Genomic DNA, 25904 nt, shown 5'->3' on the forward strand with positions numbered 1-25904 from the left:
CAATGGGCGTCTTCTACAAATGCTAACTGCTTGCGACCTTTGTTTTCTACCGGGTCAGGCTCTCAGGAAAGGGGAGCAGCAGGGTTCATTAGCCCAGGGTGTAGAGTGTGACCCCATTAGGGTTACACGACCCTTCTCCGTCCTTGGACGCCCCCTGCTGTCTGCAGGGCTCCGGCCACACACCGGGCGAAGCGGACCCCACTTACGCGTTGAAGCGCGCTCGGACCACCACGCGGCAGAAGTTTCGGAACCTGTGCTCCCGCCCCACGATGAACAGCGGCTTGTCAAAGTACGGGTGGTTCTCTCTCAGCTCCTCCTCTTGCACTTTCCTTGAAGGGGACATTTATGGGAGATTAGGGCTGAGGGACCCTGCCACTGCAGGGTGGGCACCGGAACCTGGCGGCCCCCTGTACCTTTTCATTTCCGCTTGCTCTTTCTTCTCCTGAATCATCTTGATTTCACTGTCTTCTCTCTGTGCGTTTCTATATCGCACTGTATTGGAATGCTAGAAATAAATTAAAAGGGGTGTATTAAAGTGGAAATTTTTTTTTTTTTTTTGAAGCAGAGTCTCACTCTGTTGCCCCAGGCTAGAGTGTCATGGCCTCAGCCTGGCTCATCAAACTCCTGGGCTCAGGATCCTCCTGCCTTAGCCTCCTGAGTATTTGAAACTCCAGGTGCCCATCACAAGGCCTGGCTAGTATATATATTATATTTTTTTTTTTGAGACAGAGTATCACTATGTCACCCTAAGTAGACTGCTGTAGTGTTACAGCTCACAGCAACCTCAAACTCTTGGGCTTAAGAGATTCTGTTGCCTCAGCTCCCATGTAGCTGGGACTACAAGCAATGCCTGGCTATTTTTTGGTTGTAGTTGTCATTGTTTGGCAGGCCTAGGCTGGATTTGAACCTGCCAGCTCCAGTGTGTGTGGCTGCGCCGCTAAGCTATAGGTACCAAGCCTAGTTTTTCTATTTTTAGTAGAGACCGAGTCTTATTCTTGCTCAGGCTGGTCTCAAACTCCTGAACTCAAGGGATCCTCCCACTTTAGCTCCTTAGAGGGCTAGAATTACAGGCATGAGCTACCATGCCTGGCCAAAATGGGAGCTTTTTCTGAAGGCCAAAATATATTATCATTTAAAAAACTGAAATGAGTATCTTTATTTTATTTATATGTTTATACACACACGTGTTTAGTGGCCACCGTCTTTTTAGCCAGGGTATTTTTTCCTCTAAAGAGTCACTCACTCAGCACATACTGGCTGAGAACCTGTCATGCCCCAGGCACTGTTCTAGAGCTGAGGATATGGTAAGGGGGAAATGAAACACACAGAAAAACGACACTCCTGTCCTCCTGGGGCTGACAGTCTAGTCAGGAGGAGACAGATACAAAGTAAATCAAAATTAGTAAATATATTAGAGCAGTGGTTCTCACCCTGTGGGTCGCGACCCCTTCTTAACAATGAAAATACATCCTGCACATCAGATATTTACATTACGATTCATAACAGTAGCAAAATTACAGCTGTGAAGTAGCAATGAAAATAATTTTATGGTTGGGGGGTCACCACAACATGAGGAACTGTATTAAAGGGTCGCGGCATTAGGAAGGCTGAGAACCACTGTGTTAGAGGATGCTGAGTGCTCTCATGAAAGGATGAGGCTGGTAAGAGGCATAGCAAATTCTAGAAGACTATAATTTAAAATAGGGTGGCCCTCGATACAAAAGGACTATTTGGGCAAAAACCGTAAGGAGATGAGGGTGCAGGCCACTAGTGAGCTGCCAAAATGGGTTCTTTCAGAGGTGGGAGCAGGGTCGGTGTGTCTATGGGGAACAGCCAGGAATCCAGTGTGGTGAGCCACAGAGCAAGGAGCAGAGCCGGGAGGAGGGAGGCAGATCAGGCAGGGCAGAGTCAGGGAGGAGGGGGTGGATCAGGCAGGGCCTTGGTGGGCCCTACACAGACCATGGGAGGCAGGAGCCATTGTGCCAATAACTCAATAGATTTTATAGAAAGTATTCCTTAGATTTAATTATCTGTATCTTCTATTGTTTGGAAAAAGTGAAAGAAGTTAAAATTCTCTAATTTAAATGCCCCTTTTATGGAACAAAAGACATTAGAAGGCTATCTTGTGAAATGATCAGAACCCCACGACATTTTGCTTTGGACAAGATGGGGGATGGATTTTGTGGTACTTCTGTATGAGAAATGTTAATTAGTCTCTGAAGAAGAAGTAAGCTTCTGGAATTGAGACTCTTCAAACAGCCTTTGTTGTGTATATTTAAGCACATATTTTCAAAGCTAAGTTCTAATTTGATTCTTTAGTCGACTGTACATTTCTATTGAATCACATTGAAGAAAAGAAGTTTGAACAAGTGATGTGCCTCTGAATTTCTGCCTGAGTATTTTCTCCATGCAACGTAACTGACTCTGAAATTATAAATGCACAGGCCAGGTATTGGATCTGATCACAATTCCATGTTGATAGTATGGTAGCAAATCAGACAGAGCTCTGGGTGTTAAAAACTGTAACAGCTGTGTGTTAGAAGCACGTCAGTCAGGTAACAGTGATATCAGGGTTCTCATCACCACCTTCCTTTAGTTCTTGATTTTGCCTGGAACACTGAATAGAAAGAGTTCACTTGGACTACAATGGCAGGTGCTGCAGATTGGAAGCAGGGCAGTGGTTGAGCCCTCTAAAAACTCTTATAAAATAAGGGATCAGTGATGAAAAGACAAAACCAAAATAACTCCAGGGCCTTGCTGATCTCCTTGTGCAGCCCTCCTTCCTCAAGCACTGTCCCTGGCGCTGAACATTCAAGACTGTTTTCTCAGCTAACTTATCCAGCTTCCACCTAAGACCCAGGGGTTTATAATGAAAGTTATTTAATATGTACATATTAGCAGTATTTAATATGTTCCAACTCCTTCACTGTGATCTTAGCCTGGTGTGGCTGGTGGTTAGTCCACCCCTTGGCTTCTCTGCACTTTTGAGTGTCTCGATTTTTCATTTCATTTGGGTCTCTGGGGTCTACAGTAACCATAATATCTAAAATTCCCTGCTCTCAAATTTCCATTTTTAACTTCTTTACACTACTTCAGATTGCAAAGCAAACCTGCATAACAAGGAAGAATAAAAAGAACCCACTGCCAGAAATCCCATCATGTGTTTACTCGCTTATCTAAGCCTGTCTCGCTCCCTAGAGTCTAAGCTCCTGGAGGGCAGCTGGCCTGCCTGGTTCCACCACCAGCCTCATCACTCCGATCAGGCCGCAGGGCACACCACATACTTGGTATATATACACAGAGCCAATAATCAATATACGAGTGACTCAGAACCTAAAAGCAAAGAAAGTTTTAGAAAATACTATGGAGTCTTTGACAGAAAAGTCCTTCTAAAAACAAAATTTTATGTCCTGATGTGTAAAGCCCTAAAATTACAGACACTACATCTAAATTCGAGACCATATGGTATTTGGTAAATATTCAAAGTTAGCGATGCAAACTATTCATAGAAAATGCTTTAAATGTTTTTAATTTCTAGTCAATGCCATTGAGAGGTCACTTTTTAAAAAAATGGTTTGATGTATTTTATTTTATTTATTTATTTATTTTTGGCCTGGGCTGGGTTTGAACCCACCACCTCCGGCATATGGGGCCGGCGCCCTACTCCTTTAAGCCACAGGCACCACCGAGATATCACTTTTGTGTGACTGTTTTAGTTAAGAGACATTCTTAGTGTAGGATGACTTGATTTTTCTACAGTTAACAGTTACTTTTTGGTACCTGGCCGTGTAATTTGTTTCCTAAGTTTCGTGATTCTCTGTGATGTGAAGTCTTAAGGAGATACGAGAATCTAACAGAGACACCCAGGCCCTAGAATTGTCTAAGTAGTCATTTAAATACATTTTCATAACCATATTTCTACAATCCCAAAGCTCCACTTAGAACTTACATCTTGAGTCAAAGTTTCAAGAGATTTCCCTCGGCTGATCCTCTGGCTGTTTGAGCCATGTCTCAGTGACCTAAAACAATGATAATCACTAGTTAACACACCTCAAGATCAAATTTGACTTTTAAAGTAGTGGCCACGATGAAAACAAAATAAAACCATTTTTTTTCTGATACAACATCACAAAAGCCTACTATTTCTTTTTATAGTCTTATCCAAATGTCTTTGATCCCTTTAACAAAATCCAGAATTTTTCCTTCTTATCTTAAAAGTGAGAATTTGGCTATCACTAAGGGGAAGGTTTTTGAAGTGAAGATCTTTGAATCTGATTGTGAGTTTCATGACTGAGACCAACAGCACATAGACCTCAGTCCGGTCCCCATCCCTGTCTGCTCACCCGACCCGAGGGCGTTGGCTGAGGCTGACACACAGTGTGGGTTTCCTGACAAACTCCTCCCCTCAGTGTCTGGAAAGTGCCATCTCCCCAGCACTCACCTGCGCTCTTGACGGATGTGATGCTGCACGCTGAGGATGGACCTTTCCTTTGCTGGTTGCCCCTCAAACGATCCGCTCAGCATGCGCTGTCGAGTGCAAGCTCTAGAAAAAACAAAACCAAAGCCCTAGATAAATCATGGTTTATATATTTGGGGTGAATAATACATAAGTGCTCGCTATTCTTATTATTTTAAGGAAACACCAATGATAAGGCAGAATACAGTGAACAGACACATACTACAAAGGAAATGAACTTAGGCTCGGTGTCAGGAGCAGAAGAGTCACCTCTATGAAGAAATAATTAGAAAGCTCCCTTCCCCACTGATGTTGGTTTTGAATTTTCAAAAGGTTTCTAATAAAATCCAGTAAGGATGCTTTGTCCACCGAGGCCTTTGGACTGATGAAATATATGTTGCAAGGAGATTTTGCAACATTTAGGAAAATGTTTAGGAAACATTTAGGAGATTTTGCAACTTTAGGAAAATAGGAAGGCATAAAGTTGAGAAGCAAAAATCAGGTGTCAATAGAAGTGACCCCTGGCTAACATTCTGTACGATGTGAATGTACGCGGCACCACTGAACTGCACACTTAGAAATGCTTCAGAGGGTAAATGTTATATGTGTGTATCTGTGTTTTTCTCCCCACAATTTTAAGAAACCATGATATGGTCTTTGGAATTACCTAGAGAAACCAGCTACCAGAATACCAGAATACCAGCTTCCTTTGTATTCTCTATAAATCATAAAGACTCTTTAAAGCCTGTTCTCTTTGACCCACAACTGGGCTTGTGTTAATTTCAGATTTGCTAATGAGTGAAGACAATTGGATGACCCAACATCTGTGGTGTGAATGGTTTTGGTGAGAAAACAAAATGTCTTCTTTGGAAACCTTTCTTCATCTGGGAACAACAGAAATTCCCTCGAGATAGAAGTCAGGTGGAAAGAAGATAATGCAGGGCGTTGAAGGAACCATGTGCCAAAAGTTACACTGTCCCTAGCTGGTTGGATGGCTCTGGGGCTCAGTGTCCTTATTGGTAAGGTGAGGAGAATGATTTACTCCTGAAAATAACTCACAGACTTAAAACATGATGGTTTCACAATATGCAAATCTTATGCTGCTGTACTGTTTTCAGCATCTGAATACAGACACGTCTGCCATTGTTTTACATAACACTTTCATGCTTATGTTTCTTAAAATGTATTTCATTTCTAGAATAGCTTTGAGTTGTACTATTACTGTCAATCTCAGCCAAGAACTTCTAGAAAAGGTCTGTATCTGTGTAGCATACTTAAAACAACACTTCTTACAATACTATGAATATGTTTAAGCATTTAAAAATGCTTTTGGTATGGATAAAGATAATCATCATGGTTGATATCTGTGAAAAATCAATGAATATTTAAATGCCTTATTGGAAATAAAGCCCCTCAAATCACTATTCTTTTATTTTATTTTATTTTTTGAGACAGAGTCTTACTCTGTCACCTTGAGTAGAGTGCTGTGGCATCTTCAGAGCTCACAGCAAATTCAAATTCTTGGGCTCAAGCAATTCTCTTATCCCAGCCTCCTGAATAGCTGGGACTACAAGTGCCTGCCATAACACTGGCTAGTTTTTCCATTTTTGGTAAAGATGGGGTCTCACTCTTGTTCAGGCTGGTGTTGACCTCCCGAGCTAAAGCAAACAACCCTCGGCCTCCCAGAGTGCTAGGATTACAGGTGTGAGTCACTGCACCTGGCCAATATTCTCAGTTTAATAGCACAAAATAACTTTTCTGGAGAAACATAAATTCAACTAAAGAAAACAAGTGGAAAAATCTAATTACATTACACAAAAGGACCAGTGGCCACATATAGGTTTCCAGTAAATGAGGGAGGACCTCAGATAGATGGACATCACTCTGGGCTAGAGGAAGGGCCTGAGCAAAGAGATGGGAGGGGAGTTTCGTGACATGAAGCAAATACAGAAAGAGGGCCATACTAGGGTGTTTCTGCATAAATAAAATAGTCATTGTCACATTCTTTGGTCATGTAAAATATTTAAGTATTTTGGAAATTGATAGTGTTGGTAGAAAGTTCTTAACTCAAATTAACATAGTTAGATTTACTAAGAAGTTACATACACTTTACACATCCTCCAATGAGGCCAGGTACATACAATATGAACCATTCAATATGATATTTGCTGTGGGTTTGCTATAGATGGCCTCTATCCTTTCTGGTCATGAAAGGATGCTGGATATTGTCAAAAAGCTTTTTCTGTATCTATTGAAAGAATCACATGGTCTTTGTTTTTTAGTTTATGTGATGTATTATATTTATAGATTTATGTATATTGAACCAACCTTGAGACCCTGCATTAAAACCCACTTGGTCAAGGTGTATAATTCGTTTGATGTGTTGCTGGACTGTGTTTGCTGGGATCTTATTGAATATTTTTGCATCTATGTTCATTAAAGATATTGGTTTATAGTTTTCTTTTTTTGTTGGGTCTTTTCCTGGTTTGAGGATCAGAGTGATATTTGCTTCATTCAACATGTTGCAAAGTATTCCATCTTTTTTGATGTTTTGGAAAAGGTTAAATAATATAGGTACTAGTTCCTCTTTAAAGGTTTGTTAGAATTCTGACGTGAAGCCATCTGGTCCTGGACTTTTCTTTTTCACTATTGATATAGGTCTGTTCAGCATTTCCAATTCTTTCTGATTAAGTCTAGGAAGTTGGCATGCTTCCAAATATTGGTCCATTTCTTTCAGGTTTTTATATTTCTGAGAATAAAGTTTTTTGTAGTATTCATTAAGGATTTTTTGAATTTCTGAGGTGTCTGCTGTTATTTTGCCTTTGTTGTTTCTGATTGATGATACCATGGATTTTAATTTTCTATTTTTGGTTAGGTTGGCCAAAGGTTTATCAATTTTGTTGAATTTTTCAAAAAACTAACTTTTGGATTCATTGATCTTTTGAATAATTTTTTGTTTTCAATTTCATTTAATGCTGCTCTAATTTTAGTTATTTCTTTTCTTCTGTTGGGTTTGGGGTTGGCATGTTCTTCCTTTTCCAGTTGCTTAAGATGTCCCATTAAGTTATTGACTTCCTCTCTTTCTGTTCTCCAGCAGTGGAGATATATAAGCAACTAAGACACCCTCCCCCCCACCTCCCACAGCCTTCAAATATCTGAGAAATACATTAGAATAAATAAAAGAATAGTGATTTGAGGGGCTTTATTTCCAATAAGGCATTTAAATATTCATTGATTTTCTTGAGGAAAATGCTACAAATTTCCCTTTTAGGACTGCCTTTTTAGTATCCCACAGGTTCTGATAATTCATGTCTTCATTATCGTTTTCTTCCAAAAATTTGGCAATTTCCTTCTTAATCTCATCTATGACCCAGCTATCATTCAGCATAAGGTTATTTCATTTCCATGTCTTTCTATGAGTATGCAGATATCTGTTATTGGTGAGTTCAACTTTTATTGTGTGATGATCCAAGAAAATACAAGGAATAATTTCTATACTTTTAAATTTGCTGAGGTTAGACTTGTGACTTAAGATGTGATCAATTTTGGAGAATGTTCCATGGGCTTATGAGAAGAATGTGTATTAAGTCTTGTTAGAATAAAATGTTTTGTAGATGTCTATTAAATTCAATTGTTGTATGGTAAAGTGTATGGCAGAATTTCTTTGCTTAGTTTCTTATTGGAGGATCTATCCAACACTGCCAAAGGGGTGTTAAAATCTCCAACTATTATGGTGCTGGAAGATATTAAATTGCTCATGTTCATTAGGGTCTCCATTATAAATTGAAGCACATTCTGGTTAGGCACATAAATGTTAATAATTGACATCTCATCATGCTGAGTGTTTCCCGTAACAAATATGAAGTGACCATTCTTGTCTTTCCTTACTTTTGTTGGTTTAAAGCCTATTGTATCTGCAAATAAAATTGCCACCCTGCTTTTTTCTGATTTCTGTTTGCCTGGATTACAAATGCCCATCCATTCACCCCGAGGCTATATTTATACTTTAAGGTAAGATGAGATTCTTGTATATAACAGATATCTGGCCTGAGTTTTTGTATCTAGTCAGCCAACCTGTGCCTCTTAAGAGGACAGTGTAAGCCATTCACATTAATTGAGAGTATTGATAAGCCTGGTAGTATTTGGGGTGTCAAGGTTTTGCAAGTCCAATAGAAATATTGAATCTTTTTACTACTGTGGAAATTGGGTTTTGGTCAAGAATTTCAGAGTGAGTTAGTTTACTTTGGTGGTAGAGCATTGTGCTGGTCATTATGGAGGATGGGTCTGAGGATATTCTGAAGAGCTGGTTTGGTTATGGCAAATTTCTTCAATGTGTGCATGTCATTAAAGTATTTAACTTCTCTGTCATAAATGAAGCTCAATTTAGCTAAATACAGAATCCTGGGCTGAAAGTTGTTTTTTTTTTTAGGAGATTGAAGGTTGATGATCATCCTCTTCTGGCTTGAAAAGTTTCAGCAGAAAGATCTGAAGTCATTCTAATATTCTTCCCCTTGTAGGTTATGATTTTCTTATGTCTGGCTGCTTACAGGATTTTCTCTTTCATATTAACTTTGGTGAAGTTAAGTACAATGTGTCTAGAAGATGCTTTATTTGGGTTAAGTTGTGCTGGGGTTCTGAAATTGTCTGCTATTTCAATTTCAGTATCTGTTACCATGCTTGGGAAGTTTTCTGCTATTATCTATTAGAGTATCTGTGTCTTTTGGATCATCCTCTTCTCATTCAGGGATTCCTATGAGGTGAATGTTTGCTCTTTTGGAGTGGTCCCACAATTCCCTCAGGGAATGATCTGTTTTTGCTCTCCTCATTCTCTTTGAGTGTTTGGGAGCATTCAAAAGCTTTGTCTTTAATGTCAGAGATCCTTTCTTCTTCCTACTCCATTCCGTTACTAAGGGATTCTAATGTATTTCTCAGATATTTGAAGGCTGCAAGTTCTTGCCTCAATGTGTCAAAATCTTTGGTGATTTTGTCTTTGAATTCATTGAATTTTGAGACAACTTTTGGATTGCTCCTTGAATTTCTAATTCCATCTTTACCTCTATTCTGTTAATCTTATTTGCAATCCAAATTCTGAATTCGATTTCTGAAATCTCAGCCATTTGCTTATGAATGGGATCTTCTGTTGTGTCTCCTTTGTCATTCCTTGGGGTAGGTGATCTACTTTGATTATTCATGTTGCCAGAGTTTTTCTGCTGATTCCACCCCATGATTATTTTTCACCATTTGGCTAGAGAAGCTGGCAAGGTGAAATTGAATTGAAGGATCCTGGAGTTGTAATTAACCATCCCTTTACCAAAGAACTAGGAGTGGTGATTGCAGCTTTTCCCTTAGAGCTTTACAAAGGTCCCATTCAGAAGTACTGCCAGAAACTCTGGGCACCTTGGTGTGGTGTGGTGTGGCTAGATGGTGCTGACCAGTATTCAGCTAGTCTCTGACCAATCACAGTGATTCAGTGGCTTTGTGCTGAAATCTCAGCAGTGGAGATATATAAGCAACTAAGACACCCTCCCCCCCACCTCCCACAGGCCACAAGTTGAAGGGGAGAATCCCATACTCCCACAACACCACAACCAGGGTACAACCTTGCTGGGTCCCTGGATGATTGGCCCAGGTCAAGAGTTCCAAACCAATTGTCCTGGTGGATGCAAACACCAATCAGGTAGGAGAGTTCAAAAGGTCTTCAGTATCTAGCCAGTGGGGGTCCACTGGCAGCTCAAATTGACCCCAGCATTAGGGATCATGGAGCTGCCACCACTGTCAGGGGTGGTGCTTCCATTGACAGGGGTGGCATGGCCAGGCTGGGGTACTGCTGTGTGCAGGTTGCAGGAGCTGGCAGGGAGTTGGAGGGTGTTGCCACTAGCCACAGGGGTCACAGGAACCTGTGTGTGTGTGTGTGGGGGGGGGAACAGAGGGAGGAGCTGCTGACCTCCAGCCTCTGGCTGCAGAAGCTGGATGGAAAGTCGGAGGGTAGAGTCGCCAGCCTCTGGGGCCTCAGGGGTTGCCAGAGCCTGGCAGGAGTTGCTGGCCACTGGCTACAGTCTGTGGGTGTCAGGAGCCTGGCGGGAGCTGGAGGGCAGAGTCTCTGGCAGTCACAGGAGCCATTTGGGAGTCACTGGCCGAGGGCTGCGGGAGCTGGGTGTGAGTCACCATTGTGGGCCATGGGTTGCAGAAGCTGGGCAGAAGTCATTGGTGGTGGTCACATGGGTTGCAGGAGCCTGACGGGAGTCGCTGGCCATGGGCTGCAGTTCGTAGGAGTCACGTGGGAGTCGCCAGCTATGGGCTGCTGGTCGCAAAAGCTGGGCAGGAGTTGCCAGCTGCAGGTCACAAGGGCCATGTGGGAGTCACTGGCGGGCCTCAGGTCTCAGGAGTCAGGTGGGAGTTGCCCATCGTGGGCTGCACGGGTCACAGGAGCTGGGCAGGAGTTGGCCTGTGGCTGCAAGTTGTAGGAGCCCAGAGGGGAGCTGAGCCACTCACTGCAGGCTGCAGAGGGAGCTGTTGGCTATGGTCCCCAGTGGTCAGTAGCACAGGACCCAAGCAATGCTCTTTCCAACATGGGGCAAGTCTCTCTCCCTTTGTGACTCCCCACCTCTATTAAAGTTATAGTTTCAGCACAACTGACCCACAGCTCATGAGGTGCCCCACCCTTGCAAAAATCTGCCAAATGCTCTGGATTTTTAAAGGGGTAGTCTTCCAGACAGCCAGGAGTGTGTGGGGGAAGGGTGGATTGGGAGTTGAGGAAGTTAGGAAGAAAATTAGATCAACTTTTGGCCCAGGCAAGAGACTGCCTGGGCTTGCAGCCGTATCTCTCCGTGGAGGGAGTCCCAGCCCTCAGTTGTTCTCTCCTCTTTGATGAAACAAAAGGTTCTCTGTTCTCTACTCACCTCAAGCCACTCTCCTGGAGGGTGGGGGAGGGGAAGGATTCCCATCCTCTTTGGGATGGGTTTTGTACCTAGAATTTGTTTCCTTGGAGTCCCAGCTCGTCGCAGCAGGGGTGATGTGAACCTATTGATCCTCTCTCTCACCTCAGCTCCCAATCTTTCACTTTATTGGGTTATTTCTGGCCATTATTTCTCCCTCCAGATGGGATCCTCTGCCAAAAGTTGGCTTCAGTCGGCCATCTTGCCTCTCTTCCCCAAGCAAGGCTTTTTATGCTAATGGCATTTTCTTGTCATTAGTTATCCCCCTTACTAGACTGTCAGTTCCTGACTTTATCCCTCATCCTCTCTTTCCTACTCTCTTAGAAGTTCATTTCCTGGCCCTCCTGCCAGCAGGTGGATGGAATCAATAAGAAACAAAGGGGAGGGTGGAGCAGGTAAGGAGAGTAGGAGGAAAGGGTCCTGCATGGGCCCAATCTGTCCCCAACCTGCTAGTCTCACAGTGCAAAGCAGCACAGTAGGCTGGCACTTTCATGCCCAGCAGTGCAACTGCGGATAGAAAATTCTACCTTGATCTGGAAGGCTCATGCAGAAGATGAGCTGAGAAGGTTAGAACCACACACTTCTGACCTCAGCTTTTACAAGCTGCAAGACCTCAAGCAGGTGATACACATTCTCCGAGCTTGCATTTTCCATTTGTAAAGTGTAGCAAGTAACACTTCACCTGCAGACTTCTCAGGGAACTGGAAGAAGCAACGACTGTGCATGTCCAAGTGGTTTGGAAACACTGACACTTTATTTTAATTTAATTAACTTACTTTGATTTAATTAATTAATTTTTTTGAGACAGTCTCACTATGTCACCCTTGGTAGAGAGCTGTGGTGTCACAGCACACAGCAACCTCAGACTCTTGGGCTTAAGGGATTCTCTTCTCTCAGTCTTCCAAGCAGCTGGGCACCCGCCACACAACCTGGCTATTTTTTTGTTGCAGTTGTCATTGTTGTTTAGCAATGTTTAGCCTGGGCCAGGTTCGAACCCACCAGCCCTGGTGTTTGTGGCCGGTGCCCTAACCACTGAGCTACGGGCGCCAAGCCTATTTAAATTTATTTGCTGTTACTTCCAATGCTATCGTATCTCATGTCCTGGTTGATGTTAGAACATTCTACGGAATGCTGGGGACCGCACAGCAAGTGTGGCAGAGGACCAGACTGGGAGGTAAGTCTTCCTGTTCTGACTCTCATCCATAGTGATGTCTGTTATGCACTGGCACTGTAGCCTCCGAGGTGGTCTCCACACATCCACACTCAATGAATGTATGATTATTATATTGCAAGCCCGGTGTTTTCTGAGATGAATGTTCACATTGTTGTCCTATGGCCCCAGTGATCCCAGCCTCCTGGTTCTCATGTCTTTGGTAACCCCTCAACTTGAGTATGGACAGGACCTAGTGACTGCCCTCTCTAAGGAACAGAAGGCACCAGTGATGGGACAGGTTTACAAAACACTGGACTTCTGCCTTCCTAGCACTCCCTCTTCCTCCCTCTTGCTGACACCCTCTTGCCCTCTTGCTTGCTTGCTCGGTGCAGCAAGCTGCCCTGATGTACGGTGCTCCGTGGAGAGATCCATCTGTTAGGGATCAAGGGCAGCCTCCAGATAACCATCTGGGGAAACAACGACTACTAATAACCACGTCATCTAGGAAGGGCTTCTTTCCATTCAAGTCCAAATGCATGCAGCCTTGAGAAAGGCTCAAAGCTAGAGACCCAGATGAGCTATGCTCAGACTCCTGGCAGAAACTGTGAATAAAAACGTGTTGTCTAAATCACATAAGTGCTGGAGTACTTTGTTATGCAGCAATAGATAAGTAATGCAGTTATTATCTTTGCCTTAAATTCTTCACCTCCCTGTTGCTCTTGAGAAAAAGACAAAGCCTAAAGCATAGCGTGGCTTGCAAAGCCCTGTTTGGTCTCCCTCTAATCTTCCTGTCCAGTGTCCCCTTTTACCAGAAGGGACCTTGTTCCCCCCATACCACTGTCTTTGGTCTCTCAGTTCCTCATATATTCCACACTCAAAGAGCTCTAAGAGAGCAGAGGTTGTCTTTAAAGCGGTTCAGGATTATTTTCCCAGTTCTTGTACACAGTAGGTGTTCAACAAACATTTGTTGAATGAATGAACCTTGAAATTCTGTGAAGATCAAATATTTTAATTTCTTTCTTGATCACTTCATGCTTATGAAGCGTGAACATAATCACAAACAAAACGGCAGGTGTTTAAAATATGCTTTTCAATGAGGGAGTTAAATGATTTTAATTTTGTCTTAAGTCAGAATTCTACACCACACACAGAATAATGCACTGTGTACCGGTAACAGACAAGACCCTGAGATAGTAATGAAAAAAAATCAGACATTTCTTCTTGCAACTAGAAAATTTATCAGTCTTTATCTATGTTGTATGTGAATGCTGTTAAGGGAGCCTGGAAGCTGGCGTGGGGCAGAGCAGACTCCAACCGCTGTACTGATTTCAGTTTCTTAAACTGGAATCTGATCTGTTCTTGGGAACATGGTCTTCATATAATCTCATCTTGCAGGAATCTATTTGCAAGCTGAAATAGTGGATGGCTAAGGAGTTTGAGCCTTTTAATACTTTCTATAAAAAGTGAGATGCACACATCATTAAAGTTACTTGGTTAGCAGTAGACTTAAGCAGAAGAAGTACTCCAGTGTTCAGTTACGTTGTATTTTGCCCCTTTAAGTTTTTCATTAGGATTGGGTGCCTTTTGGCCTTACGTAAGGATAAAGAAGAGGTTTTCAGGACGAAAATTATTCACTAATTTTCTGTCCAGAGAAAAGCAGAGCTAATGGCATTGAAACAACACTTTGATCTTGATTGTTGGGAATGGTGTCACTGTTCGTAGGGGAAAGACACTGTACTGTGACGATATCAAGGTCTTCGACATCTTCCTCTGTCTCTTCATAATGGCAGCTACTAGAAGGCCAGTTTCTTAGGAACTCCATCTAGTGGCTTAATATTAAAAAAAAAAAATTGGTCTGCCTATGTGGCTTCTAGATCTGGGAAGCACAGAGGGCTCCAAGTGTCTGGTGAAAAATAATGAAGTCTTTTGTCTTGTCAGAGCGAGGAAATTCTCCATTATGCAGGCATATGTAATCCCTTTATTCCTGTTCCCTGGAGGAGAATTACAGTGAGGCATTTCCCTTTTCCCAGTTGGGGTTAATGCTATGCCCTCTCTACCTTTCAAAGTAAAACAAGATGAGGACCCCTGAGGATGATTCAAATGTGGGAATATTCTTCAGCAAACACACATTCCCAGTTGCAAAAATATTACCCCTGGTTTCTTGCCAAGCCTTTGAAAAAGAAAAAACATATGAAAGATTGATTCTCTCTCTCCTTTTTTTTTCTGCATTGCCTTTGTGCTGTGGAATTTCAATTGCCCCTTATGTGATAGTCATATATATATGACACATATATATATATATGATAGTCACATATATATATATAAAATCTCTTACGGAAGTTGGGGGAAGAGGAGAATCATGTGTTGAAATTGTCTCTATTTTTCTTGACATGTCTCCATCTAAAATATTTTAAGATTGGCCCAAAGATTATGGTTATAGGAGAGCTCTTTGGAGCTTTATTAGCCTTTAAACACCACTAGTTGTTTATAGACACAGTGGCAGGGGGTCCCGTTCTCTCTTCTTTGTCTTCACGTCTTTCTTAATGTCCCAGAACAAGGGTTTGGGAGAAGCCTGCACATTCTTTATCGAAAGAGTGGGGCCTATGCGTCTTCAAATTATTTTTACTCATTATAGAAAAGTTAGATTACGTGATGCCATCTGGTATTAAATGTAATTACCATCTGAAGCCGCTGTGGTGTAACTCTGCAGAGCGTTGCATTTGTGGGATTTTTACTCAAATCTTGAGAGCCACAAGGTAATACATTTTAAAGTCTTATCAGAGGTTGGTTAATGTAATGTAATCACATTAACAGACAACAGGAAAATAGTCCTTCCATGGTAATTATGTAAAACCGTGACTGTACGACTGTGTAGGAGAATAGATAATGAGTGCATCCTGGAAATGGCTCCTACCTGACTCCAGGAGAGTGACAATGTGATCAGCCCAAGTAGAGACAACAGCGGATGCTAATGGGTGAGCTCCCTGGTAATGGCCTCTCGCTGAGATGAGGAAAAAGCTGCGTTTTTATCTTAGTGAATACCCTGCTCCTTTGTGAATCAGCCCCGTCCCCAGCAAATGGATCTGGCTCTTTAATGGCAGGAGCAGGTGCTCTCTTCCCAATTTTGTGTAATTTGTAAAAATGTTTTCATATACCACTATGTAAATACGTGGGCGACCAGAATCTCATTGTAAGTAGAAAATAAAATAAAGGAAGCCTTGAATGTATTTATCTTCTGCATATACTATAAACAAAAAAGAAAACTAACTCAGGTGCAATCCACACCTTGAATATAGCTATTCAAATCCAGCAAATGAGATGTCTCCAGCCCTATGTCAGTCATTGGAGTTTAAATTTAATAACCCAACCACTGACTCAGAAGCCTGTCAATTACAATGCAAACATTGAGCTTTTTAGGATAATAAAGGCAAAATTTTGCAAATGTTTCAGAAACTGAACTAAAGAATTTTTCTACAGGTATTTTGTTTTTCCATATTATTACTTCACACTCCTGGTACAGTAACAAAGGAGCGATCTTGTTAAAATAGCTTCCCATCTCCACAGTTTTGCCTTTCCCAAAAATGTGATACGTTGTGCAGCCTTTTCAGGCTGACTTGTTTCACTTGGCAATATGCACTCGTGTCTCCTCCAAGTCTTCTCGTGACTTGACGGCTGGGTTCTCGCCCGTGCTGAGTAATGGTTCCATTCTCTGGATGTACCACAGTTGGTTCATTCATTCCCCTCCGGAAGAGCCTCTTGGCGGCTTCCAAGTTCTGGTAACTACAAACAAATCTACTATATCACCTATGCATATTTATGGAAACATATAGCTCTGTATTTCTATGTATATATATGTCTCGGGAAACAGTAAAAAGATGTGTTGTTGCTAGGGGTTGGGAGGAGAGGGGATGAGTAGGCTGGGCACACAGAGTGTCGGGCAGTGAAACTGGTCCGTAGGACACTGCAGTGTGGGTCTGTGTCTTCACACATTTGCTCAAATCCAAGTGCGACCCCAAGAGTGAGCCCTAACGTGAACCGGGGACTGTGGGTAGTAGTGATGTGCCAGCATGAGTTCAGCAGTTGTAACAAATGCACCCGAGTCGGGGGGGGGCGGAGATGATATAGTGGGAGAGGCTGTGTGTGTGGGGGGGAGTGGGGAGGGCCAGGAGGGTATATCAGAACTCTGTACTTTTGTTCAATTTGGCTGGGAGCCTAAGATTGCTGAAAAAAATTAAGTCTATTTAAAATAAATCATCTTTCCGAAATTGTTTAGAAAACTCAACAGTAGCCTTCCTGATTCATAGGCCTTTTACAGTCACTTTGGGGTTTATCTAAAAATGGTCTATAAATCATATAAATCTTAATAAAATATAGGACATTGTAATTACCTTAAATAATATGTTATTTGGAAAGTACATTTAGAATGCATTGCTTTAGTTCAATTTAGTTATATTTTGCCACTTTAAAATTTTTACTATTTTATATCTTATATAAGTGCATATACCTACAGATCTTACCTCTTTACTTATGGTTCTCTAAATACACTTAATTTTCATCTATTAACTCACCTTATCTTCTCTCCAAATAGTCTTTCAACTAATCTATAAGAGTATTTTAGCATCAGGAAAAGCTTAAGGAATACAACAATTCTGTTAGGGAAGCCTCAATCTAATCATAAAGATGAATATTTATGACATTCATTCTCAGCACTTTGCTTTCTAAAAACTTGGGGCTATACAGTGAGAATGGCCCACATCACAAAGTCTCAAAGTTGCAGATGCCGGTAAGGATGTGGAGAGAAGGAAACATTTTTACACTGCTGTTGGGATTACAGACTAATACAGCCTCTTTGGAAAGAAGTATGGCAAATCTGCAAAAAGCTAGAAGTAGACTTTCCATTTGATCCTGCAATCCTGTTACTAGATGTCTACCCAGAAGAAAAGAAACCATTTTATCATAAGGACATTTGCATTAGATTGTTTACGGCAGCTCAATTTACAATGGTCAAGATGTGGAAACAACCTGAGTGCCTATCAACCCACAAATGGATTAATAAACTGTGGTATAAAAAAGGCCATAAAAACTGAGAAAATGACATGAAGGCTGTGTTGACCAGTTTGATGGAAGTATTTCAGATTGCATGTGAAAACCCCACACTGTACCCCAGAAGTGCATTAATGTACATAGTTACCATTCAATAAAAAAAAAAAAAAGGCCATAAAAAAGATGGTGATTTTACATCTTTTGTATTAACCTGGATGGAGTCAAAACACATTCTTCTCAGTAAAGTATCACAAGACTGGAAAAGCAAGTGTCCAATGTACTCAATACTAACATGAAGCCAGTAGACGAAATAATACATACCCACGGCACAGAAAAATTCAATTTAAGTCAAGTTACGGGGAGGGGGGGAGGGGATGATTGGCGTGCTTTCATCTGATAGGCACAACAGGGGGTACACGGCTCACCTCCTGGGTCCAGAACACAACCACAACAGGGGTGTCACCTGATAAAGGCAAACGTTACAACCTAATCCTTTGTACCCTCATCTTAATCTGAAATTAAAAAAAGCAACAACAACAACAACAACAACAACAAAACCCTTGGGGTTATTTTCACTAAATGTTGGAAATTAAAAATTGCTGCTATAAGGTTGACCTAAACCTTGAACCTCAAGGACATCTGTCTTCCTCCCTGTAGGGTCAGTCCAGCACCTGCCCTTCCCACGCGGGAGCAGCGTCCCACCGAGGAGGGAGCAGGTCTAGCCCAGAGGTCTGGGGATGCCACTGGGTGCTCAGGCCCTCTTGGTGGCTTTGAGGGGATCTTGCTGGTCATGCCCTGAATGTGGAGCTGCAGAGAAATAATCTGACCTAATTGAAAACTGCTGCATGGCTGGGCAACTGAAGAAGCAATAATCTGAAAAGAAGAACTTGCCAAACAGGCACAGCAAATGGCTTGAAGCGCTTGGTATGTAGAAGATGCTACAGAAATATGTCTTGAATGAAGGGATGAATGTGTGAGGGGCACTTTGTTTCCAGAAGATAATTCAGCTAGTGACATTTAAAAACCTGTAGCTTAATAAATAGGTAGTGCTTTTGTATATTTTAAGTCATATATAAATTGTATCTGTAGTCAATCAAAAATGATTCTTTTAGAAAGATAAGTTTGTGAAAAACCAACTCTCTCTATTTCACTAAACAGGCTTCATTCTTTTGCAGTTAGTAGCACTCCATTAAAGACTATTCCTCAGACTTTTAAAAATGAATATAAGTGCATGGTGAAGAAAATTATGTCATAAAACTAAACATCAGAATGCAAATATCATATCAGTATTCAAAAAGGTTATTATGACACTGTCCTGGCTAATGAGGTTCTCTTGGCAAAATACAAAAGGATGGAGCTTTCTAAAATCATGCAACACGTTTAATTACTTTATTTTGACATTTCTCTATTCATTCATCCTCGCAGGAAAGATAATGCATTTTTGCTCAATTTCAGGGCTTTGAATTAGAGGAATTCTCAGTAGAGGCAGCGATGCTTTTGAAAGCACATTGCTATTTGTTTTTGATTTCATCTGATGCAGAGAAAAGGTCACTGCCTTTTGAAAAGAGGCTTTTGTTAGTGGAGCCGAACAAGAGAGCCTAAGTCAGAACAACAGCAAATTTAATAGCAACCTTGGATTTTATAATTTTGGTAGTGGAACATCCTCTCCGGCACAATACTCTTCAGAGACGTCTCAAATAGAACAACACAGATGCGCATTTGTGCAAGTGAGTCACCTGGAGAGACGTGTGCCTGCATTTTCAGGTTCTGCAAAAACGGCCATCTTTTTTCCCCATCAAAGAGTTCTCAAATATATCAAAAATGTCATTTCTTATTTCTCAAAACATCAATTATTATTTTTTTTTTAAAAGAATAAGTACAAGAACAGAAATTAAAGCTGGTTATGTGTAAAAACAGGCAACTCTACCCACGAGTCACTGGCTTTAGACTCCAGGGCCCTTTGTCTCTGAAAGACTCACTCCTTTGTGGGCTGGAATTTCCTGTTCATGGTAATGTATATAACATACTTTTTGCTGGAAGAATAATGTGGATTCTGTTTCAACTAGAAGATGGATATTTGGAAGTGGGGGTCCCCTGAGAACTGAGAGTGCTGGCGGCCCTACAGCCTAATTGGGGAGGCTGAGGACCCAGGTCTCTGCACCAGTGTGACCTTCCTTAACTTGTCCAGGAAGGTGAAGCTGTTCCCCGGTCAGCTACTTCATTGCTGACCAGTGTAGACACTTTCCCCAAATTCATGCAGACTGCTGTGCCAGCCTCTTTCTCCAGACAATAGGTTGTTTGACTGGTCAAATTAGACACCTAAAAATACTTGTCTTCATCAAATTATTGCCAAGACCCTGCCCAAAGGGATCCATCAATACCAAAATTTTAAAAATGCTACTTTAAAAGAACAATTGTATTTATTCTTTAGAGGGATTGTATGTGTATGGTTAAAACTTTACAAGGCACATAAGGAAAACTATCCTGTGTGAGGGGGCAGCGTAAATCACCACCATTTCCCCCTCTTTGTAGATCATTGAAATCAAGATGGAGAATGGAAAACAAAGGGCAGACTCTCTCTTCACAACTGGAATGCTGAGCCTACGTGGGTGGAAAGGACACAGAAAGCAGTGACGTGGTGCCAGGGAAGGCACCTTCCCTTCCTGGTCCCAGCCGCGATGCCACCCTCCCCAGGACTGTAATTGTTGCTTCTCAATGACCGGCAGCTCTCACCTGCTGTGTGTCTCAGATGGCCCTACACACATGGCAAGAATTCTGCCCAATTCCAATCATATCTCCATCCTACAAACGCTTAAACCCAAACCCCAAACTTTATAAATATCCACCCCTACCCCTCTGGCACATTATTAAGACAAGTGAAGTGGTGGTTTCCCTCTGGAATAAGTATTACATTTCACTTTGCTTAATCAGACAGTCTGCACTGCAAAGGCAGATGGGAAGACTCAGGGTCAGATAAGTGAGCTGCTCAGAGTTACAGAGGAGCAGAGCCCAGAGGCAGCCAGGCCATCAGACACTAGTCTCCCATCCTGCGTTAGGACTGGAGAAGCCGTGAAGATCAGCTCCTCGGGGCTCCTGCTGGACAGACCAGAGAACTGAGGACATACATAACCAACCTGCTCACACAGCCAGGGCTCCAGACACCTTAGTTTGGGGATTTGCTTTCTTTGATTTACTCCAGATAGTTGTTATTTTACTGAAAGTTATTTTTGAGGCAATGATATTTCATAAAACATCTTCCTCACATATTACACTGAATTTAAAGGTTAGGGGATTCACCCCCACCTGCGCCCAGTCAAGGCGAATGCCAACCTGTGATGTACTTGCCAAAGTGACCGAGCTGGGGTCTTTCCTTCATGCTGCACTGTGCTTCTCCTTGGCAAAGAATGTCTTAGATGAGACTAAAGACAATGACTCCATGAAAATAAAAAACTTAGGAAGGTCACGAGTGGTCTATGCCAGAAGAGTTTGGCTATGGGTTTGTATCTAGCCAGATTCATCACTAAAAGATTCTGCATCCTTCTTGTCATAAAGTCCCGATCCTTCTTTTAAATTTCAAAACAGCAAGTGGGTAAAAATGTTTTAGGCTATGTGGGTCAGTTTTGTAATATTTTAGCCCAGCTGTAGGTATGCCCATGTTTGGACTAGTTAGGATTTTCTTGTTTTTGCACACAAATGTCAGGAGGTATATTATAAAGTAAAATAGTTTCTCAAATCATATATACTTAGCTTTGTTTCTTCATGACAGTCTTCCAAGTTATGGTAATGAGCATTCTGGAGAGAATGTTTTAATGACTATTCCCAGAGATGAGTCAAGCAGAAGAGAACTCTACTGACCGTGAGTTTGGAGAGAACATCTGAGCATGGATTTCCATTTACCTTGTCAGGTGTCCCCCAGTACAGGGTGTGTCATTTACATTCATCTATGTAATATACATGCCAATCAATTATATTTCAAATGCTTATGCATTTGTATACTCATCGTGTTACTCTATCTTATCACTATATACTATTAATACTATTAATAATACTATTAATATATTTCACTCTATAAAATATCCTGAAGAGGGTTGCTTAATAAGCATTCTAAGATGGAGATGCTTTTTATTCTTACTACATTTTTAATAACTCTGTTCTTAATAGATTAATAAATCATAATTACTTTAAAAGTTTACTTTTACTATTTTCCTTTATATTATGATTTCTCCTTTTGATATCACAAGATATAAAACTTTTAAGAGTACCAGTGACTTATTTTTGCCTTTTAATAAATGTTCACACTTATGACATTTGTTAAAATACATGAAAGAAAAGAAATGAGCCTACTGAGCTAATAAAATATTTTTTTAGGGGAGGGAAATGACATTAATAATGTCTTTGACTTTTTTTTAATGTTTATTTTTTTTTTGAGACAGTCTCACTTTGTTGCCCTTGGTAGAGTGCTGCGGCGTCACAGCTCTCAGCAACCTCTAGCTTTAGAACTTAGGCGATTCTCTTGTCTCAGCCTCCCAAATAGCTGGGACAACAGGCACCTGGCTATTTTTTGGTTGCAGTTGTCACTGTTGTTTGTCAGGCCCCGACTGGGTTTGAACCGGCCAGCTTTGGTATATGTGGCCGGTGCTCTAGCCACTGAGCTACAGGTGCCCAGCCATCTTTGACATTCTTTATAAGTAAGTAGATACTCAAACCTACTTTCTAGCAGAAAATACATGTTGATGCTCAAAAAAAATTTCATTTAAGAAACAGCTTTTTCTCTGCTTAATATAATCCTATTTGTGTTTAAATATTTGTCAATGTTTATAGGTGTTACCTTAAGATTTTAGTGACTGCCGTCTCCTTTTCCAGAAGGTTCCTTGCCCTGATGCTGAAAACAGACTTGCGAAGCTGAAAATTGTAAGAGAATGACTTTAGACTGGGGACATAAAGGAATTATATACCAACAGATCAGTAATGACACTGTTAAGACATTAAACATGAATGTTTTTCCCTAAAGCATTACCATACGATTAATTCTATTATTTAGCGTTCTTTTCTTTTTTTTACTTTTATCTGGGAAGAACTGAGAAGAAACTTGTGGAGCTCCGTGTCACCGCCATGGGAAGGGCCACGGGCTACGAACCACAGTGATAATGTCGCCCTGCATCTGAACAGGCTTAGCAGTTTCCAAAGAATTTGATGTTCCCACTAACACTGGACTTCTTCTTTGTCATTATTTAGTAAATGTTCTCCAATCCACATAGTGTCTGCTGTAGGCTCGTGATCTGGGACTCCAGACTAATCTGAAGGATGAGTGTAGAAGTTGTTTTGCCTATAGGCACGGGGACAAATGAGACAGGCAGCTTAGGGGTTCTTCCCACTGGCAGTGATAGCATTACTACTCCAGAGCAGAGGACTGAGAAAAAAGTCATCCCAGACCCAGGCTGCCAATAAACCAGAAGATACACTGCCCAGCACAGCCCCTCTTGGTCACTAGTCACGGAAGCTAGATTGATGGCAGGTGCACAAGTTGCCGGAGTGGGCAGGAAAAGGGTAGGGAGAGAGCAGGAAAGTGCCCCGTCAGGGAGGATCCACAGTAACAAGTCACTGGGAAGTGTCACTCCAGTCCCTGGAATAAAGAGAGCACTAGAGAACAGCCTGTCCATCCTGATCAATAGATTAGATTTTCTGAGTACTTTGCACAGTACTAGAGACCACGGGAGACGCAGAGTAGACGGGAATCAGCTCAGCTTCTAGAAATGGACGGCCTAGGGAGGAAGACAATGGTGAGAGCAGAGGTGAAAAGCAGGTAGATGGCAAAGTGCTGGACCTCACCTATGGTGGAGAAGACGGGAGGGGTCCGAGCACCATTGGGGAGGACAGTAAGTCTGGAAAGACTTCACTGGAAAGTCAGCAGTGAAGTGACCGTGAAGTCAGCAAAGACTTCATTGGAAAGGGCATGTTGTATTTGGCCTTGAAGGAGGGTTAAGACTTCTAGAGGCAAGGGCAGCATCAAGTGAAGAACTGAAGTTGGAAATATGTGCACGGGACCCTGAATTCAGTGTAGACTGTCTGTATTAACGCTGGGCTAGCAGGCCTTTAGCAAGCAAGCTCCAGAAAACACGGGGAGGCTGTGCTTCAAACAAAGTAGGAGGAGGAGTGAAGAAGCAGGAGACAGAAAGATCTGTGTTCAAATAAAACAGACCACCTGGGTAGTTTCTTTTCACCAAGGGCTGGGAAGTTTGAGCTACAAAGCCACAGAATCCCTATCCACAAACAAATCTATAAACCAGTGACTTTTAACCAGTGTGCCATGAGAAGCTCTTAGGTGTGCTATGGAAATTTTTAAAGATCATTAATTAAATTATTTTTGAAACAAGTTCAATGCACAGTAAATACATTCTTTTTTATAAATCTTTTTTTTTGTCAACATAATTTAAGTGTGCTGTGGAAGTTTAACTACAGGTTCAAGTGTGCCGTGAGATGAAAAATGGTTTGAAAACACTGCTATAAACAAATGCTATAAGGTCAGCCAGTAGGTCCATATGGCCATAGGCAGATAACCAGAGTCCCAAATATCTTCCCAGCCACCTCAGACAGTAATCAGGATTTCAGTCTTCATAGTTCACAGCAGATCTGTAATAAAGGGCAGGACCACGGAGCATGCTGGCAATTTCCTCCTCATGAGGAAAGATGGCTTGTTCATTTTTCTTTTCAATAATGAAAAACTGAATTGGCTTCCTTATTCACTAGAACTCTTAGGAGAACAAATTAACGTGTCAGCAAAGAGACAAGAGCGAATGTCGTTTATTTGGAAATTACATTTTCCTGGCAGCATGTACACGCTCTTTCCAATGATAGATCATGAGACCTTCTTACATCTCCCCTCCCCTAAAGAGGTGACTTGTGACATTGATTTAAACTCCCTGAGTTAGTGGCATGTCTCCTAAGGAACGTTGTTTTGAGCTGCTTTTGGAGACAGAAGACTGAGCTGAAGTGCACCATCATGGCTGAGCCTCTGCTCTTTTGACACCTGAAAACACAGAGGCTCTGTGACAGTGACTTTTAGGACAGAACTGCAGATCCCACAACTCTTTTCATCTTCAAAGGACAAGGACAAGCCTCAGTCTGCTTCCCCCTGGTATGAGGCGGCAGCGTGAATCCAACCACCTGTCTCCTGCCCCTGCGATCGCATGTTAGGAAAAGCCTGTGGGATGATACCTTTTATGTTACTGCCTAGATGATTTCTGTACTGTGTAAGACTGCTAAAAGGCTACTGAATTGCCTTTGTCTTTAACGTGAACTGATTAAAACAAAATGCAGTATTAATCTGTACAAGGGAGTACATGAGAACTGTTTCTATAAACAATAGAAGAAATAGGGGATGAATAAATATTACAATAGAAAAATATCAGGTTCAGTTCAGGATGTCCTTGAAAGGAGGAAGAAAGGATATCTATGTACTCATCTTTCTTCTCTCATTTATACATGGGATATTATAGTTGATACCCTAGATATCTATTTACATATATTAAATATTCCTTTTTCTAAAGAAGGCTTTTCTAGTTAAAGGCCTTTTTAACCAGTGATTCTCTAGTTATCTCCTCAGTTTTTCTTATTTCTGTAGCAAAGCCATGCTAATTTCTTTTAGCAAAGGACATTCTCAGACTGGGCTCCTCACAAAGAGCTCAGAGCTACACTGCTCTGCAGTGCCCTCTCCTGGCTCCAAAAGAGAGTGACAACCACCTGAAATAATTATCAAAACATAAAGAACACAGAGATCTATTTTCTAAGAAGTAATTTTAGACTCGAAATTGTAAATTACAGCTATGAAAGGAGTCAGTAACTGCTTATTCCGGAAATGAACATATCATAGCTGTAGAAATGAAAAAGAAAGTGGATGGCTGATGCATTTACATGGAGTTTGCTTTGAAAAAAATCAGAATAGTTGATGTCACATCCCACTCCTGCCACTGCTTGTCAGGGCCCCGGATTGGCCAGGTCTTGGGCCCAGCTTAACTAGGTTCCGGATGTGGACCACAAAGCTACCTTGCTCAGGTGTCTTAGGTGCCTGAGGGCTATCTACTTTAGCAGGAGAGAGAGAGAGAGAGAGGGAGAGAGAGAGAGAGAGATAGTCTTTGAGGGAGTAAAGCAGTCTTCCTAGAAAGATCTTAGTCTTTAGCAGAGTTTAGTGATCTTCAGCAGAGAGATGCCGTGCTGGTGTTCTGCAGGCAGGAAAGGAGACAGAGTCAGAGTAAGCGGGTCTATGATAGAATGCACGCTCCTGACTGCCTTCTCCTCCAGCCTAATACAAGGCTGATCT

The 25904-nt window shown here is 41.7% G+C and overlaps 1 protein-coding gene across 4 annotated transcripts in view; it reads right to left on the reverse strand.

Annotated features, from left to right (window-relative positions):
- Positions 1-25904, reverse strand: part of NALCN (sodium leak channel, non-selective) — a 329433-nt gene that overhangs the window by 49078 nt on the left and 254451 nt on the right. For all 4 annotated transcript variants that reach the window (XM_023513101.1, XM_023513099.1, XM_023513100.1 and 1 more), the window contains 5 exons: positions 22416-22489; positions 4442-4543; positions 3950-4019; positions 414-505; positions 207-329 (listed from right to left, as the gene is read on the reverse strand). In XM_023513101.1, coding sequence (XP_023368869.1) covers positions 207-329; positions 414-505; positions 3950-4019; positions 4442-4543; positions 22416-22489 — 461 coding nt within the window. The remainder of the gene's footprint in view (positions 1-206; positions 330-413; positions 506-3949; positions 4020-4441; positions 4544-22415; positions 22490-25904) is intronic.

This window comes from Otolemur garnettii, unplaced genomic scaffold (assembly GCF_000181295.1).
Source record: "Otolemur garnettii isolate 467f Iridium unplaced genomic scaffold, OtoGar3 scaffold00034, whole genome shotgun sequence".
In the NCBI taxonomy this organism is placed as follows: Eukaryota; Metazoa; Chordata; class Mammalia; order Primates; family Galagidae; genus Otolemur; species Otolemur garnettii.